The sequence below is a fragment of the Myiozetetes cayanensis genome, unplaced genomic scaffold (assembly GCF_022539395.1).
Source record: "Myiozetetes cayanensis isolate MyiCay16 unplaced genomic scaffold, myiCay2020 scf12, whole genome shotgun sequence".
Classification (NCBI taxonomy): Eukaryota; Metazoa; Chordata; class Aves; order Passeriformes; family Tyrannidae; genus Myiozetetes; species Myiozetetes cayanensis.
Genome location: NW_026086826.1, coordinates 12,118,789 through 12,141,224, shown reverse-complemented (window position 1 = coordinate 12,141,224; position 22,436 = coordinate 12,118,789). Strand labels below are relative to the sequence as shown.

At 45.2% G+C, this 22,436-nt stretch overlaps 1 protein-coding gene across 1 annotated transcript in view; it reads right to left on the bottom strand.

The window, feature by feature from the left end:
- Positions 1-300: 300 nt before the first annotated feature.
- Positions 301-22,436, bottom strand: part of ROR1 (receptor tyrosine kinase like orphan receptor 1) — a 144,883-nt gene continuing 122,747 nt past the window's right edge. Inside the window, exons 5-9 of the mRNA XM_050307435.1 lie at positions 14,831-14,958; positions 13,378-13,695; positions 11,255-11,500; positions 6,867-7,078; positions 301-3,261 (exon numbers count right to left, since the gene is read on the bottom strand). Of these exons, the coding sequence (XP_050163392.1) occupies positions 1,837-3,261; positions 6,867-7,078; positions 11,255-11,500; positions 13,378-13,695; positions 14,831-14,958 (2,329 nt within the window). The 3' untranslated portion in view covers positions 301-1,836. The remainder of the gene's footprint in view (positions 3,262-6,866; positions 7,079-11,254; positions 11,501-13,377; positions 13,696-14,830; positions 14,959-22,436) is intronic.

The window sequence follows — 22,436 nt, the reverse complement described above, 5'->3', positions numbered from 1 at the left end:
TTTGAACCCATTCCCCTTTGTCCTCGTCTGAATCTTCAGTCAAAGCCAAATTTTAGCTGACATGTAACATATTTCCATTAAATGATCCAGATGTAAATCCAACCCATATGGAGCTGATACCTCAGGATCATAAAGTACCTCAGAAGACATCAAAGTCCTTCCTACACAGTTACTGACTGTTCTTAACCTGTGAGTACATTTTACTCCCTAATGAACACAAAACATTTTAAGTACCTTACCCCAAGATGGAGGAAATAGCGGTATGTTTATGGTAAAACAATGTTTTAATAAACAGCAGCATAAAATAGTCAGTGTTTAATATCATCTCTGGCATGTGAAATACAAAAATGCACATATCTTAATTATAAAATAGCCTTTGTTATTACATTTTCATGCTTGCCTAATTGAAATGCCCATAATTAATAAATCAATCATCAAGTAATACAGTGATTAAAAGCATGCAGTGAAAACAAAGAAAGATATTTGTATAAGGTAGTGGCTGAATATCACCAGAATATAGTTCAAGAACATCTACATCAGGTTAAAAACAAAAAGAAACAGACCAAGATATAAAATGCAGAGATGTATTTTCACTTCTGCTGTACAAAAACATCCTCACACTCTTGTGCAAAAAGATAAAAACAAAGTCATATCATACAACATTGTCAGCTGAGCAAAAGATTGTTCTCGTGTACAATAAAAATACTATTCAGTACAAAAAGAGAGTCTGTGGAAAACTGTACCGTACACAGCTCGTGTGTAACTCATTAAAGTGGTTTCAAATGAAGAATCTGGATTGGTTATACCTGAATGGGTTTTTAGTAATGACACAAATGATGTATTTCTAAGTGGAAAGTCGACACTAATTCACATTATTAGACGCAATTGCTATCGATGGATTTGCTGCCTGATGGAATGTGAGTCTCCCTTTTTTTTTCCAGGGTTACTGGAGTCAGAGTCACTGAAATGACACAATAAATATTCCAGGGAAAACTGATTGTCGTCTATAAAATTGGGGTTTGGAGCTTTTCCATTACACAGTTGCATAGCAACAAAAGGAGATAAAATTTCTGTGTGAACGATTAGGGTATGAAATGTTATTTTTGAAGAGGTTGATTCAGGTTCTGAAATTAAAACCCTTTAATTTCACTTCCTTTAAGGCAATTTCTTAGAACTCCAGCTGTCTTTGGCAGCCAGCAGCAGATGAGTTTTGTAGGCTGCAAGTTGATAACTCAAGCATTTGTGCTGTCAGAGAAATGACGGTTTTTGGTCTGAATCTGAGCTCAGACTCCCAACTTAATGAAGGACCAAAATCCTACCTGAAGTGATTTATTCAGCTCTCAGATCACATAATCCTTGACTGCAACATTTACAAATATTTTACCACCCATTGGCACTGAAATTGCACACCCAGTGGATCTTCAAATCTTTGCATCCCTTAAAAAAGAGACAAATATTAAAATATGTTTTCAGTATAAAAAACGTTTCTGTGATTTAAACCACATTGGAGGTTTAAAAAGCTGTGAAAAAGCGTATGATAAAATGTTTTTATTTAAAAAAAAACCCCAACAAAATTTCCCCTTTCCCCTCTTTGAATTGTTGGTGGCACTCGGAGAAACGACGCATCCACTGCCAAGGCTGAGTATTCCCATCACAAGGATCTGTCCCTGGTTGTTTCTGCCCATCCTGTCAAGCAGTGAAACTTCACAGAAGATACTTCCTGCAATGTCTGTTCAACAACCAGAGGAATCTTTAATAAAATATTTGCATATAAATCTTTTCTACGACTTTCTAGTTTGTGCTGTAAATAGTTCTATTTACAAGGGCCCCGCTTATTTACAACTCGGCCGATATCATGGATTCGTTGGGTCCATGGATGCTGGAGTCTCCCAACAGGGAAGACTGCTTGGAGTCAATTTTGTATGGTTTTTGAGTTTTATTTCCAAAGACTGTAATCCCGATCCCCCCGGGATGATTGGGAATTGCCATGTGGGATAGCAAAGGGATATTTGCCTCCTGGTTGGATCCCGACGACGGCAAACTGGTGACATGCCCCGTGCTGGTGGATCCGCTGGCGCTGCTGGGAGAGCGGCTCTTGGGAGGAGGACAGTGCTGGATCACCCTGGGAGGGCCCTGTGGGGGGTAGTGGGCGGCTGGGAAAGCAGCATATCCCGGTGGGATGGGGTATCCGTTGATGGGGATGTACCGCTGGTTCTGAGGTAACGGGGGGCCGATGAACCCGGCGATTTGGCCTTGGGGTATCCCCTGGGCTGGGAACATGTAGTTGGGGTACCTGGGGTTGCTGAGGTTGCTGACGGGGCTGGCGCTCAGGGAAGTCGTTTGGGTGGTGGCATTCCCACCGGAGGGGGTGGTGGAGCTCGTGTGGCTGGAGAGCCCCTCCCAGGAGCGCAGCCGGGCGTGGATCTCCTTGAAGCGCGGCCGCCGGGATGGCAGGTCGTGCCAGCACTCCGTCATCAGGCTGTACATCCTGGGGGGACAGTCCTCGGAGCACGGCAGCAGCTGCCTCTTCCTGATCATCTCTATGACCTCTTGGTTACTAAACCCGTAGTAAGGCTGAAGCCCAAAGCTGAATATTTCCCACAAAACCACTCCGAAGGACCAAATATCTGAGTCGGAGGAGAACTTGCCGTACATGATGGCCTCCGGAGGCATCCAGCGGATGGGCAGGAGGGACTTGTTCTGCACTCTGTAATAATCCGCCGAGTAGATTTCCCTGGAGAGCCCCAGGTCGGAAATCTTCACGTGGAGCTGCTCTCCGATCAGAATGTTGCGGGCAGCGAGGTCCTTGTGCACGAAGAAGTGGCTGGCCAGGTACTCCATGCCCGCCGCGATCTGCACCGCGATGTGCAGGAAGTCTCCGTGGTCCAGGCTGGATTTCACGGTCCCGTCCTCGTCGCTGCTGCACCCCACGTCGGAGTGGGGCGAGCGCATGATGAGGAACTCGTGCAGGTCGCCCTGGTTCATGTACTCGAAGAGCAGGCACACGGGCTGCTCCTGCGTCACCACGCCCAGCAGGCACACGATGTTGGGGTGGTGCAGCTCGGCCATCAGGGAGGCCTCCTGCTGGAACTCTGCCCACTGCTGAGGGTTGTTAAAGTCCTTGAGGGTCTTGATGGCCACGAGCTGAGCGTGGTCCATGCCGGGGAGGTAGAGGTGTCCCTTGTAGATCTTCCCAAAGGCACATTCACCCAGTTCTTCCATGAAGCGAACGGCTGAGAGAGGCAGCTCCTTGGCTTTGCTCTGGGAAAGAAACCACAGCAAGAACACATCAGGAAAACGGGGCTGGAAACACATTTTTCAGTAAAGTATCTCTTTGTGCAGATGCCTGGAAGCCAATCAAACACAGGAGCTCCGTGACCCACAAACCCTTTTGGCAACGTTCCTGCTCGGCCTCGTGAGATGCCAGGCCAGCAGCATCAGCCCCAGGCCAGGCACAGCCTGAGGGACACCAGGATCCCAACATCAGGAAAGCACCACCTCACCTCGGTGCACTGTGATCCAAAAAGTAATTGAGAATTCCTTCTTACCCCCTCCACAGGATCAGGTTCAAGAAGGAAGTATCAGATGTAAATATATGCAGGAACCATCAGCGTTTCAGCACAGGCATTTATATACTTGGCCTTGGGCATTCCTGTACTTCAAATTGAATGTGACTAATTTCAGGAATTCAGGCAATTCCCATACTTTAAGAGGTCCACGCTCAAGTGTTTTCTGGGCCAGGGCCTAAAGTTTTAGCAGAAAAAAATCCGATCTTTTTTTTGTACTATGTCCTTGTAGCCAATTCTCCCTTGGCTTTGCTATGAACCCTTCCAGGTACAGCACAGACTCCTTCTATTCACACCTGACTGAATGTTCCATCCTGAAACATGGGGGACAGAGTCATCTGCAAAACCAGCACAGTGGTCAAAAAGGAAAGGCAAACTCCTAAACACTTGTTATTCTGTTTGCAGATATTCACTCCCAGGCCATAAAGAAGCTGGGTTATTCTCAGACATAAACTGCCACTTGTAACAGCCAAACCCAAACCCACTCTTCAGGGTCCTCAGTAAAGCCACAGGTAGTAATTTAAGGCTAACGAGTTTGGGAACTAAATTGGGGTTTGTAAATCAGTGTAAACATTGGCACTTGCATTCCTGAAATCATATAACAGCAGCTTTACAGTGGCAATATGGGAGAGAACTGGCATTTAAAATAATCACAGAAAAATGACATTTTAGCAGAAATGATTTCTAATTACAGTGATCACTTATGACTTTTAGACAAATACTGCATTAATAATAATAATAATGATAATGATAATAATAATAATAAAGCCATTTAAGCAGTCAGCCAGTAGACTGTACATTGATGGCAGGAAATTAGCTATATTGTTGAGGAACAGATGGTTTATATTACACAAATCCTTTAGGCTAAAACTTGTTTAGGTCTGGTATATTGTAAATTATATTTTAGTAATGAAAGTGAAATGACCTCTGTCTGACCTGAGCCTGGGTTCGTCTGTTTGAACCAACAGACTGGAAAACTAGGGAAGAAAATGAAGTCATAAAGTTTTGGCAGGAAGGGCTCATTTCAAGTGGAGTGATTATAAATCTGCTCAGTTTTTGTTTGACAAGTATTTGTCATCCATGGGTGTCCAAAATGTAGGGAAGTGTAAAATACACAAGAGGTAGGAGGCCAAAGGAAAGGGAGAGCAGGGGAAGGAAGCCCAGCCCCTCCACCTCTTCATTAGCTGGATGACAAGACAACCCTAATTTATGATATTTTTTGAAGGCAATTAAAATCCCTTCAAACTGGAGGAAATGCTAACATCTCTATTTATCCAAGGAAACATCTCCCTCTGTTGGAGCTCAAAGCCTAAGTGTGTTTTGCCCTGAAGTTGACATTAATACTGGCTATATTATTTTAAAATAAGATTCTACTTCCTTTATTTTAAAATATTGTTTGAAAGGCAATCAAAACATTGGAGACAGGGAGAGCTGGGTTTCTCAGTGGGAAAATCCAAAATTAGCATAAATAAGATGGAAAACTTTTGCAGCACATGACTTGAAAATAAAAAAGAAAAGCAAATGGTCTGTATTTGCAAACGTTTCCAGGCAAGTTGTTTTCCCATCTTGTGTTTGTCAGCAGGATGGGTGGGAATTATGACTCCACTAAAATCATGCTGATATTCCCATTATCTTCAGTTTAACCAGGATTGTCCCCAACATATCTACTAGAAAGGGGAGCAAGAAGCAAATCCAAATTTAACAAGATATTCCATGGGGGTTGGATGCAAGATGTAGTTTTGACATTTATGGAATGGGGGGTTTTTGTATTATTACCAACATTTTGATATAAAGCTACTCCAAGCTGTACATGACAGTTGAGATTAAGAATTTAAAGGAAAATGAGGATAAATTCACTGGGCTGATACGTGTGGGGAACTGAGGAGCTAAAATATAACATAACACCAAACCTGGACAGGGCTTGGAGCAACCTGGTCTAGTGGAAGGTATCCCTGTTGGAATGACATGAGCTTTTAAGTCCCTTCCAACCCAAAGTATTCTGTAATTCTATGATTCTATGTGTAAACCTTTCCTGATGCTGAATTATTAGAACTCCTAAAGGAAAACCAACTCCAGCAAGACTTCAAGGTCAGAGTTCACACTGCTGAAACTCAATAAAATCAAAAATAATGCCTGACTGTTTCAGACACCACAATCTGCAGAGTTTCTATTCTAATTAATTGTAAATATAGATTTTTTTCACTCAGAAAGAACAAAGTTCATCAAGTTCTTGAAGAGCCACAGAATATCCTGAGCTGGAAGAATCACACGGATCAGCCAGTTCAAGAGACTTGGCACGGTGAGAAACACGAGGGGAATCCACTGCCAGGGCATTATTCTGCCTGTAGATGGCAGGAGGCAGTCACAGCCCTGAGCGGGGGACACGGGGTTGCTCATTCTGCCACTAAACGAGGAGCACGAGGTTAATCACACTTAAACCTGAAACGATCTGAAGAAATTCTTGCTGAACCTGAGACTAAAGTGAAGCCAAACACCAGCAGCGAGAGCCGCGATGGCCAGAGCTGCAGCCAGAGCTTTGAGCTGGTTTGGTCATTTATTTTTAACTGAGAGAATGGAAGCCTGAAAAAACAAGGAACAAATCTTTCCAAAGGGATTTCAGCTGAGTGCTGCATGGATGCAGCAGACCCGTGAAAATACTGTCTTGAGAAAATGCTGAACCACATCTTGATCAGCATTGCTTTCCAACTTAAATGAGGCATTTTAGAGATGCTTCAGGAAAGGGTTGCTTGTTTTATCACAAAAAACCCTCCAGCTCCTATTTGTCCAGACAAGGATAAATGACAGGAATTTAATATAGGAATTATAGGAATTTAATATAGGAGTTATATAAATTATACTGATTAATTAAATATATAATAATTAATAACAATAAATAAAAAGAAATAATAAGTAATAATAAATTGGTTATAATTAATAATTGAATAAATATAGGAATTATATAAATGACAGGACTATAAATAATGTAGGAATAGAAATTATATAAATTATATGCATTCTAGAAATTATATGAATTCTAGAAATTATATACATAATAAAATAAATTAGATAAAAATAAGAATTTCTTATAGGAATTTAATGCAGGATTTATATTAGGAATTCTATTCCTGTAACAGGAATATCATTGGCATTGCCTCCATGGCCCATCTACGCTGCTGCTGAGAAAAGCCCTTACAAAGATCACAGAAATCACAAGTTGGGAAACCAGCTTGGTATTTCAGCCCCGAGTTGTTGGAAGCATTTCCCTCCCTGCCTGTCCAGCCAGCAGGAATGTGGGATCACCTTTGGCTTGTAGGCGTTGAGCATGGACATCTCCACGTTCTGCCCTCGCACGTGTTTCGGCTGCCTCTGCACCGGAGGGGACGACGACTTCTGGTTGTTGCGACAGATGCAGATGAAGAAGAAGAGCAAGGCTATGGCCAGGGGGATGGTGACACTTGGCACCAGGATGTACAGGATCTCCATTTTATTCTTTTCCTTGGAATCCTTATAATCTGTTTCAGGAAAAAAAAACATCAAACCAACAATGACTGAAACACCCCACAGAGTCAAATACATCCCTGGCTCAAGTGTTGAAAAGAATAAAACATCCAGTTTATTTTACTGCAATTCACCTTGAGTGCTGTTTTATTTCCTTAAAATTAGGAGAAAAAATAATCTGGTGGAGTAACATTTCTATGAGGACCCAAAACGACCAGGAACAATTTCCCAGCAGCCTGTCTGGTCAAACCTGCTGATGTTCAGGAAGCAGCTGAATGAAGTGTGGTGGCCATTGCTTGGGGTGAAACGGAGTCCTGGTCTAACACGGATCCACAGAAAAGTTAATTCCTAAAATAGTTTATGGAAGAAGCTTGTGAAGGTGCCCCTACCCATTAGAACTAGACAATCTCTAATGTCCCTTCCAAACTAAGGCCATTCTATAATTCTAAAAAAAGCTCTGGTGGGATTAGAGACTCCTAATTTTAATATGTGTATTTGGCTTTGGTGCTATAGTTTCCTTAATCCAATAAAAATGTGGGGAGCCATTAAAAAGGATAGTTTTATCCCCCTCTGTATTTCCAGCCTCCTGTTCTCAACATCTCCCAGCATTTCTCTGGCCACCCAGGGCATCAGAACAAACAGCATGGGCAGCTGAAAACTGATTCCCTAGTTAGTTTTAGGTGCAGGAACAGGACAATTAGGGACTCTAGAGCAGAAGAAACGGAGAACACATGGGAAATAGGAGGAAATGCACAGAAATGGCAAGAAATAGAGAGAACAGTCTTGGGGTTTACCCCAGGAAGTCAGGAAAGAGGTTCAAAAAGTCCAAACACGAACAAAAGCTGTAGTGTAATCCTAAAATAAATCTTCCCGAGGACTTGGTCTTAATAGGATTAACGGGCTAATAGGAAAACCCACCCCTCTACCAACTCTATACTGAGTGTCAGCTGAGCAGGGTGGCAAACACTGGCACAAAGGACACAGCAATGTGAGCTGAAAGGAAAGCGAGAGCAGGAATAAAAGGGAAGGATCTGGAAGAGGCTGATTTGACATAGTGTGAATGTTCCACGTGGTATTTGCTCCCCCTGCACTCAGATCTCTTCCCAGTGATTAATTTTAGAAACATAAACCCCCTTCTGCCACTGCCCAAGACATCAGGCCCTACTGGCTCTGGCTTCCCAGGGAATGCTGCTCAGAGGGAAGGAGGGGAGAGGGTTTGGGAAGGAGCTCACACAGCACCCGGTGGTGCTGACAAGGACAGACCTTCCAGCGCCCGCTCTGCTGATGCCTGCCCTGCTCTGCTGCTTCCCAGGAGCATTCCTAAGGCTTAGGGTATCATTACACACGGATTAACACACCAGGGAACTTGGAGGATCCCCCTGAGCTTCAGGACTGGTGGTTGTAGCCTGGTTGTTTAGGAGGGAGATGGGGAATGCCCGTGGCAGCATCAGGCTGAGCGGATTCTGACATGATGGGGAATGTTTTATTATTCTACAGGGTCATTCCAGCTTGTTTGTCTGTGTTTTCCAGGCTGGATTTGTCCAAGTGCTCAGCGGCCCACACAGATATCTTTTATGCACTTAATTAAACATGAACTTGATCTGAAGCTTGGGCTTGACTCAAATTGTGACAGAGGCAAAGTTCAAATGGTTCTGAATGTCACTTTGCATAACCCCTCTTCCCGCTCTCCTCTCACAGGCTCCCACTGTCCTGCTCCTCCCACACTCCTCTTGGACCATTCCTTTTAGATTAAGTTGTGCCATCTGGTTTTTAATTGAGAGAAGAGGTGGCCCAAGTATTTCTACAGCATTTGGGAAACAGGAGAGGACTAAAGGCCTGTCCCCATGACCTTCTCCCTGTGCCCAGTGTGCTCTCAGTCCGTCTCCAGTGGAAGTCCAGCATGGATCCACTGTGGGTTTCTTTGGCAGCTCTCCAGCACAGACACACAATCACTGCCCTTTCCCTCTCCTTCAAAACCTTCTTGGGTTTGTCTTTGCTAAGTCTCATGCTCGAATTACTCTGTGTTTCACATCTCCCTATAACCAGGGTGACAAACTTACATGAAACAAATCTATGGCAGCTCGTGGGATACAGTTGAAGAAAGGAAAAGAAAGCAGCAGCACGAGGCAGGCAGAGACCTGGGCACCAGTTCATCACCTGGGCTACTCCAGTCAAAGGGAATTATTATTCTTATTAAGTAGCAGCCCCTGCCGTGAAGCCTCATTAGGTTAATAGGTTTCTTGGGAGCCACCCTAATTAAATCCATTTCCCATCTAGGCATGTCCTGGTGAGGCAGAATGCACAATGCTGATTAAAATGTGCCTGAAATGGCTCTTTCAGCCAGTGCAAACCCAGCAGAATGCAAGTCCCACTCGGAACTCTGGTTTTAATATGTAGATTAGCATTTAACAATTAAATTACTACTCACCTGATACAGCTCTGTTTGTCTTACATAAAGCCACATAACAGCTGCACAACAAGGACCAGTGAAGGCAGTGGTGAGAGGTTTTGGTAATTAAAACCAAAAAGCAGAATCACTGAATTGTTGAGGTTGGAGGAGCCCTCAAAGATCAGCGAGTCCAACTGTTAAACCAGCACTGCCAGAGTAGCTCAGACCTTGTTTGAAAAATAGAGGTGATCTTGCCAGGTCCTCTAAGCTGTATTTCAAGTTTGTGTTTACAAACTGCCCTGGCTGCATTTTGATTTTGCAAAATGAACAAAAGTTGGAGATTCAGATCTCATTTGATTCTGCTTTTCAGAGACCTGGGGGAAGTGGGTGGAAGACCTAAACAAAGGGTTCCTAATTGTTTTATCTGCGTGTAAAAATAACAATATTGATAACATGCCAAGAAAAAAATACACGTTTCCATGGACACGCCAGAAATGCATCCAGAAATGTTATGGAAACTCAGGGTACAAAGTTTCACACAAAATTTTATGATGCCTACAAGTTGTCACAGTAATATTCTCTTTCCCCTTGGAAAGGAGATAGCTTTGATGTTACTGCTCTACAGCCAGAACGAAATTAAATGTTTTCTGGTTATGGTTATGAACATTCCTGCAGTGAGACATGTTCTGAGTCTGCTCCAAAGTCTTTTCCAATTAATGAAAAGACGGGAATCAATGCCAAAATGGGATCTAAATTATGTTCTTACTGAAAGAGGAGATCAGGGGAGAGGCAGACAGTCTGAGCTGGATCATGTGCATCTTGAACCCTCTCCTCATTTTTGGGCCCCTCAGCACAAGACGACATTGAGGGGCTGGAGAGTGTCCAGAGAAGGGATGGGGAAGGCTCTGGAGCACCAGGAGTGGCTGAGGGAGCTGGGGGGGCTCAGCCTGGAGAAAAGGAGGCTCAGGGGGACCTTCTGGCTCTCTGCAACTCCCTGACAGGAGGGTGGAGCCAGGTGGGGGTCGGGCTCTGTTCCCAGAGAACAAGGGACGGGCTGAGATGAAATGGCCTCAAGCTGTGCCAGAGGAGGATCAGATTTGGTATTGGGGATATTATTTTTTCATGGAAAGGGTTGTCCAGCCCTGGTAGAGCTGCCCAGGGCCCTGCTGGAGTCCCCATCTCTGGAGAGATTTAAAAGCCACGTGGATGTGGCATGTGGAGACACTGGTCAGTGGTGGCCTTGGCAGGGCTGGGAACAGTTGGACTCCATGTCTTTACAGGGGTTTTCCAACCTAAAGGATCCTTTGATTCTATGACTTAATTTGGACTAAGGAGTTGCACTGATTGCAACAGCAACCTGGAAAGTCAGGGATACTTGGGCTGCCAATGTGCAGGTATTCCCCGGGGAATTATTTTCATGGCACCACTTGATCAGCTGCAGGGGCAGCAAGTGCTCAGAGGTCTCCTCAGAGCAGGGATGTTGTACCTTCAACTACAAACACTGCAGTCAGCCTTTCCTACACCTTCCTACACCTCTTTTCTCATGGGCTCCAAAAAGACACTTTGTGTACATGTTCCTGATCTCCCATTTGGCAGGACGTGACCCTGAGATGGGCTCAGTTGGTTAGAGCACGGTGCCAATAACACTGGATCATGGGTTTGATCCTCATATGGGCCACTCACACAGGAACTGGACTTGATCCTTGTGGGTCCCTTCCAACTTAGAATATTCCATGTAAATCCTATGGAAAACATTCCCCTTTCTGTCCCAAAATGAACCATAAATCTGGTCAGCACTTACCACATGCCGGGACGTCACAGAGCTCGGACTTAAAGTTCTCATCCAAGGTGAAGCACCACGGGGCGTCCTTCTGGTTGCCGGGGTTGCGGCAGTAGGAGTGGCCCCCGTTGAGCTCGGGGTACCTGACGGCGGTGAAGGTGTGGGTGTGGGGGTACTGCGAGTTCCAGGGCTGGCACTGCCGCCCCGAGCGCGTCACGCTCACCGTGCCCCGGTAATCCACCCCCGTGCTGTTGTAGCACTTGTGGTCTGGAAAGGAAAATAAGCCAAAGCAATGGTTGGTGGTTGCGGTGGGTTGGCCCACTAAAGCCACTCTCTCAATCCCCTCTGCAACTGGAGAGAGGAGAGAAAATACAACAAAGGATTCATGAGTTAAGGACTGGGAGAGGTTACTCGATGATCACCATCATGGGCAGAACAGACTCAAAGTGGGGATGCTAATTAAATTTATTACTAACAGGATCAGAGCAGCACAATGGGAAGTAAAATAAACCTTAAAAACACCTTCCCCCACTCTTCCATCCTTCCAAGTTCTACCTCCTTCCCCGTAGTGGTGCAGGGAGATGGGAATGGGGATTATGGTCACTTCTTGTTTCTGCTGCTGCTCAGGGAGAGGAGTTGGAGTCCTTCCCCTGCTCCTCCCAGTGTCCCTCCCACGAGGGAGGGAGACAGTCCTTCCCCAACTCCACCAGTGTGAGTCTATCCCACGGGCAACAGTTCTCCCCAGACTGCTGCAATGTGGGTCACTTGTCCACGGGGTCAGTCCTTCAGGCACAGGCTGCTCCAGCGTGGGTCCCCCACAGGGCCACAGGTCCTACCAGGAAAACCTGCTCCTGCATGGGCTCCTCTCCCCGTGGGTCACAGGTCCCTGCCAGGACCCTGTTCCAGCAGGCCCTCCCATTGGCCCCTGGGTGTCTGCACTGTTGGTCACACGTTCTCACTCTGCTCCTCTCTGGCTGCAATTTTCATCTGCCCAACAACTTCTTTTCCCTTCTTCACTACATTATCCCAGAGGCGTTACTGTCATTCCTGCTGGGCTCAGCCTCGGCCAGCGGTGGGTCCGTCCTGGAGCCGCTGGCACTGGCTCTGCAGGACATGGGGCAATCTTCCAGCAGCTTCTCACAGAAGCCACCCCTGTAGCCCTCATGCTACCAAAACCTGGTCACAGAAACCCTACACAGTGGTGGAAAGGCAGACGGATGCAGCACGAGAGGCAATGAGCTGCCAGCATCTCCCAGCAAACTGCTGCTGGCCCAGGGCCGGGAAAACCCAGTTTGGGAACACGGGCTCCCAATTTGCTGCGGCTCTAACACAGGGCCTGCTCTGCATTCACATTCCTGGGAGGATTTAAAGCTTATGCTTCTGTAATGAAAACAGCTTATGCCGAGCGTTTTTAATATAAGATACACAAAAGAAATAAAAACTACAGTGGGAACCTGAATTGCAGCCATTATTTTCATAGGAAGGTGGAGAATTTGCAGGAGCCATGTTTTATATTTGACTGCTCAGATGTGTAAGGGTTGTGAACAGGCTGCAGCCCAGCCTGATCAAAGAGTGAGCTCAGCCAGGGCCTAAAATTAGGCTGGCTTAGGCAGGGACAGCCACGGATCCAGCCCCTACAAACATTCCCCTTGACAAGCAAGGGCTGCAGTGGGAGGGGCAGTGAGGATGAAGCCACCCATGCTCCTCAGCATTCAAATGCTTACACTTCAGAGTTTCCTACTTTATATTAATTAGAAAAATTTCACATTAATTAGAAATGACCTGAAGAAGTCTTTCTGAATTCCTATACCCTGGACTAGCTGGGGGAGAAGTGCTGGAGTTGGGAATTAAGAGAGGACAGCACCTGGGAGATGGCAAAGCCCAGCTCCAACTTGGATGCACCAGCTCCAACTTGGATGCACAAACCCTCCCAGCCAATCTTTGCCCAGCAGTATTTTACTTATATATTTATATTTCTATATTATATGTTATATATTATATTATAAAAAATATAAGTATATATAATAATTATACAACATAAAATATAAAATGTTATAAAATATATAATAGTATTATATATTTATTTTTATACCGCTAGTTCTCTAGGTTATATTTCCATGGAAACACAGACATTTTTCACTTACTTTTATTGATGGGATCTGCCATTGGAATGCCAATCCGGATACAATTGACAGCTTCAGGGCTGTCTGGCTGGGGGAGATCTTCACAGTTGGGCAGCTTTAACCTCATCAGAATCATGGGGTTGGATCTGGCAAAAATATACTCTGTCTGGCACAGGACATTTTCCAGGATCTCACACTCGTCCCGGCACAGATCCCGGGGCTTTGGGGCTGAGGAGGTCTCGTCGCAGTAGGGGAAGGCGTAGTGGCACAGCGAGGGAATGGCAAACTGGGAGCACTTGTCTGACAGATGGCTGGAAGTGCCAATCATGGTGAAGGCAGCTGGAAAACACACACAGGGATTGCACTTAAACTGCTGGGAATGTCACTCCTGCGCTCTCACCTCACTTCCCATTGCAGCTCTTATTCTCACAGGTTCAGGTGATGATTCCAGGAACACACATCACTAATCACACCAGAAGTTATTAATGATGCTGATTTCACTGACAAGGAAAATACATCTGGGTTTCAATCAGGGTTAATGCTAAGCACATTACCAAAACCCCAAAGCCAATTATTCGGGTTTTTTTCCCCTCCAACTAACTTCTAATAGTTTGCACATTTTTGTAATATTTGGATGCCTCTTGCCCAACAGGTAAAACCCAAATGCCTGCAGGCTGCAGGATGACAATACCAGTTCCTTTGTAGAAGATGACAACTTTCATACGATCCCAAATGACTTTTCAAACTAAATGCTGTAAGATTATGAACTGTTGGCTGTACGAAAAACATTGGCCTTTCTTGGGGGCAATGCAGAAGCCTTTTTGTGATGCTGACGGTGTTTGGGGACAAAGGAAGAACACCCTGGGGAGAAGAGAAATTTGGGATAATCTGACAGCAAGAGAAAAACCTGAATATAGGGAAGATGATTACCATGGTTGGGATCTGGCCAGGGGTAATTTATATTAAAAAGAATTGATGTATCATGATATCTATGAGACCTCTCTTTGAATTCCCCATCAGCATATCCCACAAAAACAATGAAAACTAGTTCTTTACTAAATCCAAAGGAGGAATACTCCCTGCTGGATTATTTATGCAGCCTTTTATAGTACCTAAATGATCTTCACCACATAAAATCAACTAAGTCTGATCTCATTCAAAATCTGTTTGGTTAACAGCAGCACAAGGTAGCCTGGCTACGAGCCTCCCAGAAGCTGTAAATACACAGTCCCTTCTCCTTGAAAAACCAGTTTTTAGGTTTTTTGGGGATCTGGAGGAGCAGAGACATGAAGGTTGTTCAGACTGTCACTCTCCAGGTGACTCCCTCCACGGACACCATACAGAGTCCAGGGCGGAGCTCATGGCAAGGGGGAATAAGGAGCAAATAAAAATGGTATTGATGTTTATAAAACTCCAGCAGCTTTTTGGGAAGAGCCAGCTTTGTGGGGAAGAAGCCAGAGTGCTGTTTACCCACCTGTAATCTGGTTCTCTATCTCCCCCTGCATGTGCAAGGACTCCATGTAGATGGTTCGGTTGCCGATGAAGCGCGCGCAGGCGATGCCCCGGTAGGGCTGGCAGAACCCGTCCTCTTCATACTCATCCCTGAAATCAGTCAGCAACACAAAGGGCTGAAACATTTCACAGGCAACCCCACAACAAAATGTCCCCCCAGGGAGCTGGCTCTTGTATGGGGAGAGGCCGAGGCGAGGGGCTCCTGGGATTTGTGCTCACGATTCGTTCTGGACCCGCCGTCCCTTCCAGGAAGGATCTCGGATAAGGGATTATTCGGTCTTTAGGTACTGCTTGGCTTGGGCTTTGTGCCCTGGAGAGTTTAACATTCAAACATTCCCACACTGCTGCAGGTAGTTCTTAATGTCTCACCAACCAGCCCAAAGTGAAGATGAGGATTATTTCCTTCTATTAACTTTGGGCTCATTTGTGAGATATTGAAAACTCTTTGTGAGATATTGGAAAGTCTTTGTGAAATGCTGAAAATAATAAGGATTATTTCCTTCTATTCAAGAAGATCTTGAATATTTGTAATCTTAAAAAATCTTCATCAGCCTGGTAAAAAGTATTAATGGCTTTTCAGCTCGGCCAAACTATACATTCATGTTGTATGAAATTAATGCTTTTTGCATATTCCTGTTCTACTCAAGAATACACCCAGCCTTGATAAGAGAAGAAGCCTAAACTTCCTGGGAAAAAAAATATTTATGTTTGTTTAAAGCAGCTAACACATTGTTTTCTGGTTTTGAACCAAACTCGTACTTGATATTGATAAACACAGCAGGAAGAGTGATGCTGGCAGAGACAGAATTTAAAGTGTGTACAGAAAATACAACCTCTGCCAGCACTGATGATGCCTTTGAAATAGGAAATGTTCCCTCAACCTTCTATGTGTGGTAACATTTAGTGATGAAACAGAACCAAGGCTAAGACAGGAGTTAAATGGGCACATTTCTTTCATTAGGTGCTTTGTTTTAGGCAATATAGGAGACCTTTAATACATAAATCCAGATGTGAAATTATTTGCCAATATTCTTCAAACAAAGCAAAGAAAGGAAATTACTAAACCTCTGAAGACCCAGTTATTTTGAACAGATAATCCACAGCTCTGTGCTGGCACTCAGTGGAGAGTTTTAGGGTTGTTTTGAGGTGCATGAACCTGCCCTTTTACTTCCTTGCTTTGAGAATCCAGGTGGAGGTATTCTGCACTGAGATATCTGGGATCCATTTTCTGGGCTTTGCTGAGGGCCCAGCGAAAGGAGATGCCTAAAGAAAATTTGCTGATAATTTCTTTGTTATTCATACCCACCCCAGACAGCTCCTATATGGCTCTCAAAATCAGATAAAGGATACTGGAATATCCCTAAGTACGATGACAGCTTGGGAGGCAACAGGTTACTTTCTTTGTGTGCTTTTTTTTTTCTTTTTTTTGCAGAATTCATCCTCCCCCAGATGCCAAAAGCCGAACAGTGGAATCACCCTATGCCTTAATAGGGAAAAATCAGAGCTTTTTTAATCAACTCTGCCATTAAGTTTAACAAAAGCCACTTTCATCCTCTCCTGAAGATTTTGGCTGTGAGAGCTTGGAAATGCAAATTCCGTTTATCCTCTTTGAAGTGGCCCATTCATTGTGTGCGTGGCTCACAGAGCCAGCGGCTGGTCCCTGTCACAGCGGCCAGGCCCAGCTAATGGGATTAGTGGGAAGCAGGGCTAGGGTTGCCTTCCAGGACACCCCAAACATCCCCCAGCACTCCTGAGCTACCAGCTCCAGAGCAGCGCCGCGGGATTCCCGCAGCGTCGCTTTCCAGTTCGCAGGGAGAAGCCAAACACCAGGAATTAACCACAGTAATTTATGAGTGTGAAGACAGGGGGGTGGGAAAGAGGGATGGGAGAGATGGAAACCTCCTTCCACAGGCATCTCACAATTGAGAAATCAATGGGAAGGGGGCCAGGCTTCATTGGATGATGTTCCCAAGATGTTCCCAAGCACACTGGAAACTGGATTGCAAAAGCACAACCTTTAACTGCCAATTAAACTCCTCATTAACAGCGCCACGGTGGGTTGACATGCAGCAGTTAATGGTTGTATTCGGCCAACAAAGATGCTCTGAGATGTAACCAGGGACACAAACCACATCCACCGAATCCCCCAATAGGATATAATTAATTATTCATTTATTACTCATTTATTATTTTCTCCAGGCTAAATTTATTATGGAATTTAACTCAGGGACTACACAAAGGCTCACCTTTGAATGGAAGGAGGTTTAACTGCAATAGCTGCACACAGCAAGGATTAGGAGTGAGCAGGAACACCAGTTTACCTGATGGGAATGCCCTGAGGAGCAGGATTTTGCAGATTACCTCAGAAGGTGAAGATTAAAGATGAAGGGCCTGGATTCCAGCACCTCTGCCCTGGGGCTGCATGCCAGGGAAATTCACAGAGGGAAAACAGGAGATTAGGAGCTCCTACAGAGCAGGCACTACTCAGAATTGTTTCGGAAATCAGCTCCTTAATGGGGCAGAAGGATAAATCAAAGGAAAGGAACTGGAGCATCAAAGTATGATGGGAGGATAGCTGAGACCCAAGAGAATGTGGTCCCCTGGTCTCTGCTCCCACAGCTTCGGGTCCTGGGGATACAGGAAGGGATGTACTGGGCTGGGATGTTCATCAGAACGGCAGCTCCCACATCAGGACTCCTGATCCCAGGCCAGTAACACATCGCTGTGGGGAAGTGCCAGCAGGCACTCCCTGAGCCACCCCTCCCCACAGCACACTGGTTTTGGAGAGCAATCACCAGCTCCCCAACACTCTTTCCCACTGGACAGATCCTGCTCACCAGATGTCCCATCCAAACCCAGCAAACAAAAGCAAGCAGGGCTCCTACAGCTTAAACACATTCCCCACCTCCTGCTGCCAAGAGGCAGCTGCTTTGGCTTTAAACACAGATATCAATTTCTTGGGATCAAGGCTGAGCTTTTAACGTCCATCTTTTGCATCCCTCACCTGCTCTGTGTAAGCAAATCACAGCATCCCTGCTCCAGTGTCACATCTTGCTTCACAGTCCTGATCCTGTTCTTCCCACAGAAAAAGAAGGGCTCCCTTTGGCTCCAACAGGATGTAAATTAGGCTTTATTCAGCAATTATTGTGTTAACATCTACAGACAAGCTTAAGTCCTAATGATTAAGTCCTAATGAAATGGAAGTCAATCCAAGCCCGGAGGGGTTTCTGACTGTGGATGGACTTAATCTCTTGAGCAAATTCTGGCTCAAGTAGAGAGGACAGCAGTCAGCAGGTCAAAACCAGGGATGCCAGCTTGTGGGAACAATTCCAGCTTAATCACAGTGCAGCTTCTGGGCTGTGGGTGTTGCCCCTCAACTGACTTACACTCCTCCCACTGCCTGCACCCCTCAGAGCCCTGGAGACCATTTGGTGAAGGCTACAGAAGACAAAGGAGAGTGCTGGATTTTAATGACCAACAGCTGATACAGCACTGCAGGGCTCTAAGATTATTTCTTATAAGATTTGGTTTCCACTCTGTTTTCTGTTTGACACTTTAAATATTTCTAGCCTTGATGTTTCCCTTGGAGCTTGCCCATTGTTCTCAGATCCCACTGCAGTTCCCCCTGTGACAACACTTCTGGCTTCATGCAATACTAACAGAACAGAGGATTAAATTTACACCATTCTCAGGTGTCTTTGAGTATCTGATTGCACAAAATTTACAGGAGGCTGAGTCCACACCCAAAACCTCTGACTTTGCACTGGGACCCCAGAGGAGGCAGTGACAGGGCCATGTCAGGAGAGATCTGCTGCCCAGAGCAGCTGTGGCTGCCCCATCCCTGGAAGTGTCCAAGGCCAGGTTGGATGGGGCTTGGAGCAACCTGGAATAGAGAGTGGCATCCCTGCCCATGGCAGGAACTAGAGCTTAGTTTAGCAAAAGGTTTGTAACCCAGGCTTTAACATATTAACAGAAAAACTGAACCTTGTGAGATCATTTTTGCAATCCAACATATTAAAAATACATATTCCAAAGATGGTGTAATTGTGTGGTCATTTTTACCACACCCCATGGATTCTCTCTCTTCTCTTTTTCTCCTTCTCTCCTCCCTCCCTCTCTCCCTTCCTTCCTTCCCTCCATCCCTCTTTCTTTCTTTCTGTCTTTTCTCCCCTTTTTGCTTTCAGAAGGATTTGAGTGAGTACCCCACAAGAAAGAATCATGAACACAGGCCTAATTTTGATATCTTGGGCAAAAATGGACAAATGAATGAATAGAACAAGGCAAGACAAAGTCCCAAATGCTTTGAGTATCAGGAGCATTGCCCTCCTGATCCCTGTTCCAACACCATCCTGCCAGGACTCAAGCTCACACTTAGCTCTGTCAGCAGGTTGGTTAGGTGGGATCACTGGATCACCATCACTTTGGTAAGTAAATCTCTAAGTGACAGCAATGTAAATAGAGGAATGTGAGGGGTTAACAAAATCAGCCATAGAAAGGGCATCCTAAGGCCCAGTGACACTGGAAGATGCCCTAAAGCCAGAAGGGATTAAGGTGTGTGTGCAGAGCCAGGCTGGTTTATGGACATGATCCAAACTGAAGAGCAAAAGCAAATAAATGCTGTATTATCTCCAAGATCTACCAAGTGGAGATGGAAAAGCTTTGGCTCTGTGTGAAGACTCTCCAGACATCTTTTTCACTTGCAAAGTGAAAGGCATCTTGTCTTGCTTAAAAAACCCCAAAGTACCATAGCACTGAACTAGTCAGAGCTGTTTGTCTAAATAATTTATATCCAACAGCAGAGTCCTGATGGGAAAATGGGCTGATGGGAAAAGGCAGCCAACCTTGCCTAGTTCAGACAACCAAGGGCTTTATACTCTTCTCTTCCAGGGAAAACCAGGAGTGCAGGACAGAGGTGTGAGGAGAGCTCAGGTCCCAACACCTCGGCACATCCAGGGATCCACAGGGATCAGAGGGACACTCCTGTGCCCTCTCCAGAGCTGCATTCAAAGGGTTCTGCCTAACACCAAAATTACTCCAAATTTACAACCTAAACCTGGGTTATGGAGGGTGTAACTTCAGGGCAGTTTTGTTCCTAATGCATGCTGAGAGGTGACAGCACAGAGAGAAGAAACACACTCCAGACAACTCTGCCGTTAATTAAAAGGTGTGCCAATAAATTATTTTTATGATTACATATAACCAATGCACCCCCATTCATGCTGCATAAATTACCCTTACATTGTTAAATAAATCAGATTTTGTTCCATACTCGTGTTCCAGCTTCACACAGAATCAAATGAAAGGGTTTTCTCTTGGCAGATATCCCTTAAAGCAAACAGATGAATAATATTGTCTCATACTTTCCAAAGAGCAAAAAGTTTGTGCCTTGCTTTGAAAATGGGAATATATTGGCTCTGGTTCATAATAATATCCCAGAAATGTGAGGGCTTTGCAAAAAGAACTGCCCAGACTTCCACGTCACTGCCTAATTTAAGGAAAATTCTGGGTAATATAAACTATTGCTGTTTGACACCCCTTTAAAGTCACAGGGGTGAAAGGGTTCACCAGGAAAGCAGGGGCATGAAGTAAAAAATTCATAATGCTGTCCTTTGATATTATGAGCACCACTGGATAATAATAACAATAACAATAACACAGCCTGGTCTAGTGGAAGGTGTCCCTGCCCATGGCAAGGGGTTGGAACGAGATGAGCTTTAAGGTCCCTCCCAACCCAAACCATTTTAGGACTCTATGATTAAAAAATATCAATATACAAACATGATCTGCCTCAGTGATGACTTTAATTAGTTGTTACCTCACATTCCAGACTGATGTCTGCTTTACATGATGGATAAATCATCCAAAATTACTGTGGGTTTGGGATGCTGTTTTGAACAGATTAGAACATGAGTTGGCACCAGGTGGCCCAGCCCAGAGCTGAGGCCATTTGGGCCATTCTCCACTAAAAGGGGGACAGGTGAAATTCCCTGATCCCCTCCAAATCCTACAATTCCTCAAACATATCAGTCTGAGCTTTTCTCAGGGCTGGATATCACCCCTGGCTGGAGCTCTGGGTGCTGACAGGAGGCCAGGCTGTGACAGACACAAACATCATTGGCACGGGTTTCCCACTAACCCATCCTGGCAGCACCCACAGCCCTGGGGGCTCCACAAAGTACATGTCTCCTGCAATGAATCCCTTGGCAAGGACAATCCCAACCAATTACTGCCTGTTTTCCTTTGGCATCCTAAGGAAGTTTTGGTGTCTCTATCAGAATGACTCATTTCGGGAGGCAAGAACTGCCTAGAAAATAATGACAAGAATGAAAAGCTCCATTTCACACAACCAAGTGCTTTATACTCTTCTCTCCAGGGAAAACTGGGAGTACAGGACAGAAGTGTGAGCAGAGCTCAGCTCCCAACATCCTGGCACATCCAGGGATCCACAGGGATCAGAGGGACACTCCTGTGCTTTCTGCAGAGCTGCTCCAAAGGGCCCTGCCTAACACCAAGTCATGCACACCCAGATTTCCAACCTAAACCTGGGATTATGGAGGGTGGTGCTTTAGGGGAGTTGAGTTCTAAATATTTGATCTAAACACTGATCTAATTAAATAAATGAGCTCTGAGATTCACTAGTTTTCTCCTCCTAAACACTTGAATTATCTCTTTGCTAAGAAAACTCCTGCAAAGCCGAGGGGCAGTTCCCTGCAGGAGAGGGTGCTGTCCTCGGTCAGCAGCTGCAGCTGGTCAGGGAACAACCCTGGGCACAGCACTTGGATCTTTCCTGGCACATTTCTTACATCATTATTCAAGATGAACTGCAAATCATCCCCTTGGAATTCTGGAAATGGCAGGAAACCCCCCACACTCATATTTGGTTTGACAAAGCTATTTTAAGGCCACCTTCGGAAGGTCGGCTCCTCCAGCTTATTGGATGCAGAGGGAAAAAAACCCTGAGATGTTTTTGAAGAGCAGTCAAGCAGGGTAAGATTCCAGGCACTAAATGCTGCCTCCTCTATCAAACGTTTGTGCTGCCCAAGAAAATGCACTCCCTCCTCCTGGATTCCCCCCTGGGATCTCACACACTCGGTCCTTATCCAGCTCTCATCGGGCATTAGGCTCCAGATAAGGAGGTTTTGATGGAATGATCATCGGCTTCACCCCATGAATCAGCTCAGCCCTGAGCGATAGCAGAGCCCTCGGCCCCACAGGGACGTTGGGCTGATGGGCCTTGGGAGAGGATGGATGGGACTGGAGCATATCCCATCCACATCCATGTCCTGCACCTTGGACACTAAACCAGACAGGCAGAGGAGAGAAGAGGAAATACTGTTTAAAAAAAGGACAAATTCACTAACTTGCTGAAACTTTTCAAAAAATATTTTACACTGTATGAGATGATATGCTTCTATAATTTAATCTGAACCTAAATGAGACATTTACTGAAGTGTTGGCATTCCCAAGTGTTCTCTCAGCTTCTGTGATGCTCATTTTTGATTGAAATGGTATTAACTCCAGGGAAAAAAGGCACCTGACATCAGCAGGGGGAATGCAGTATAAGGAAA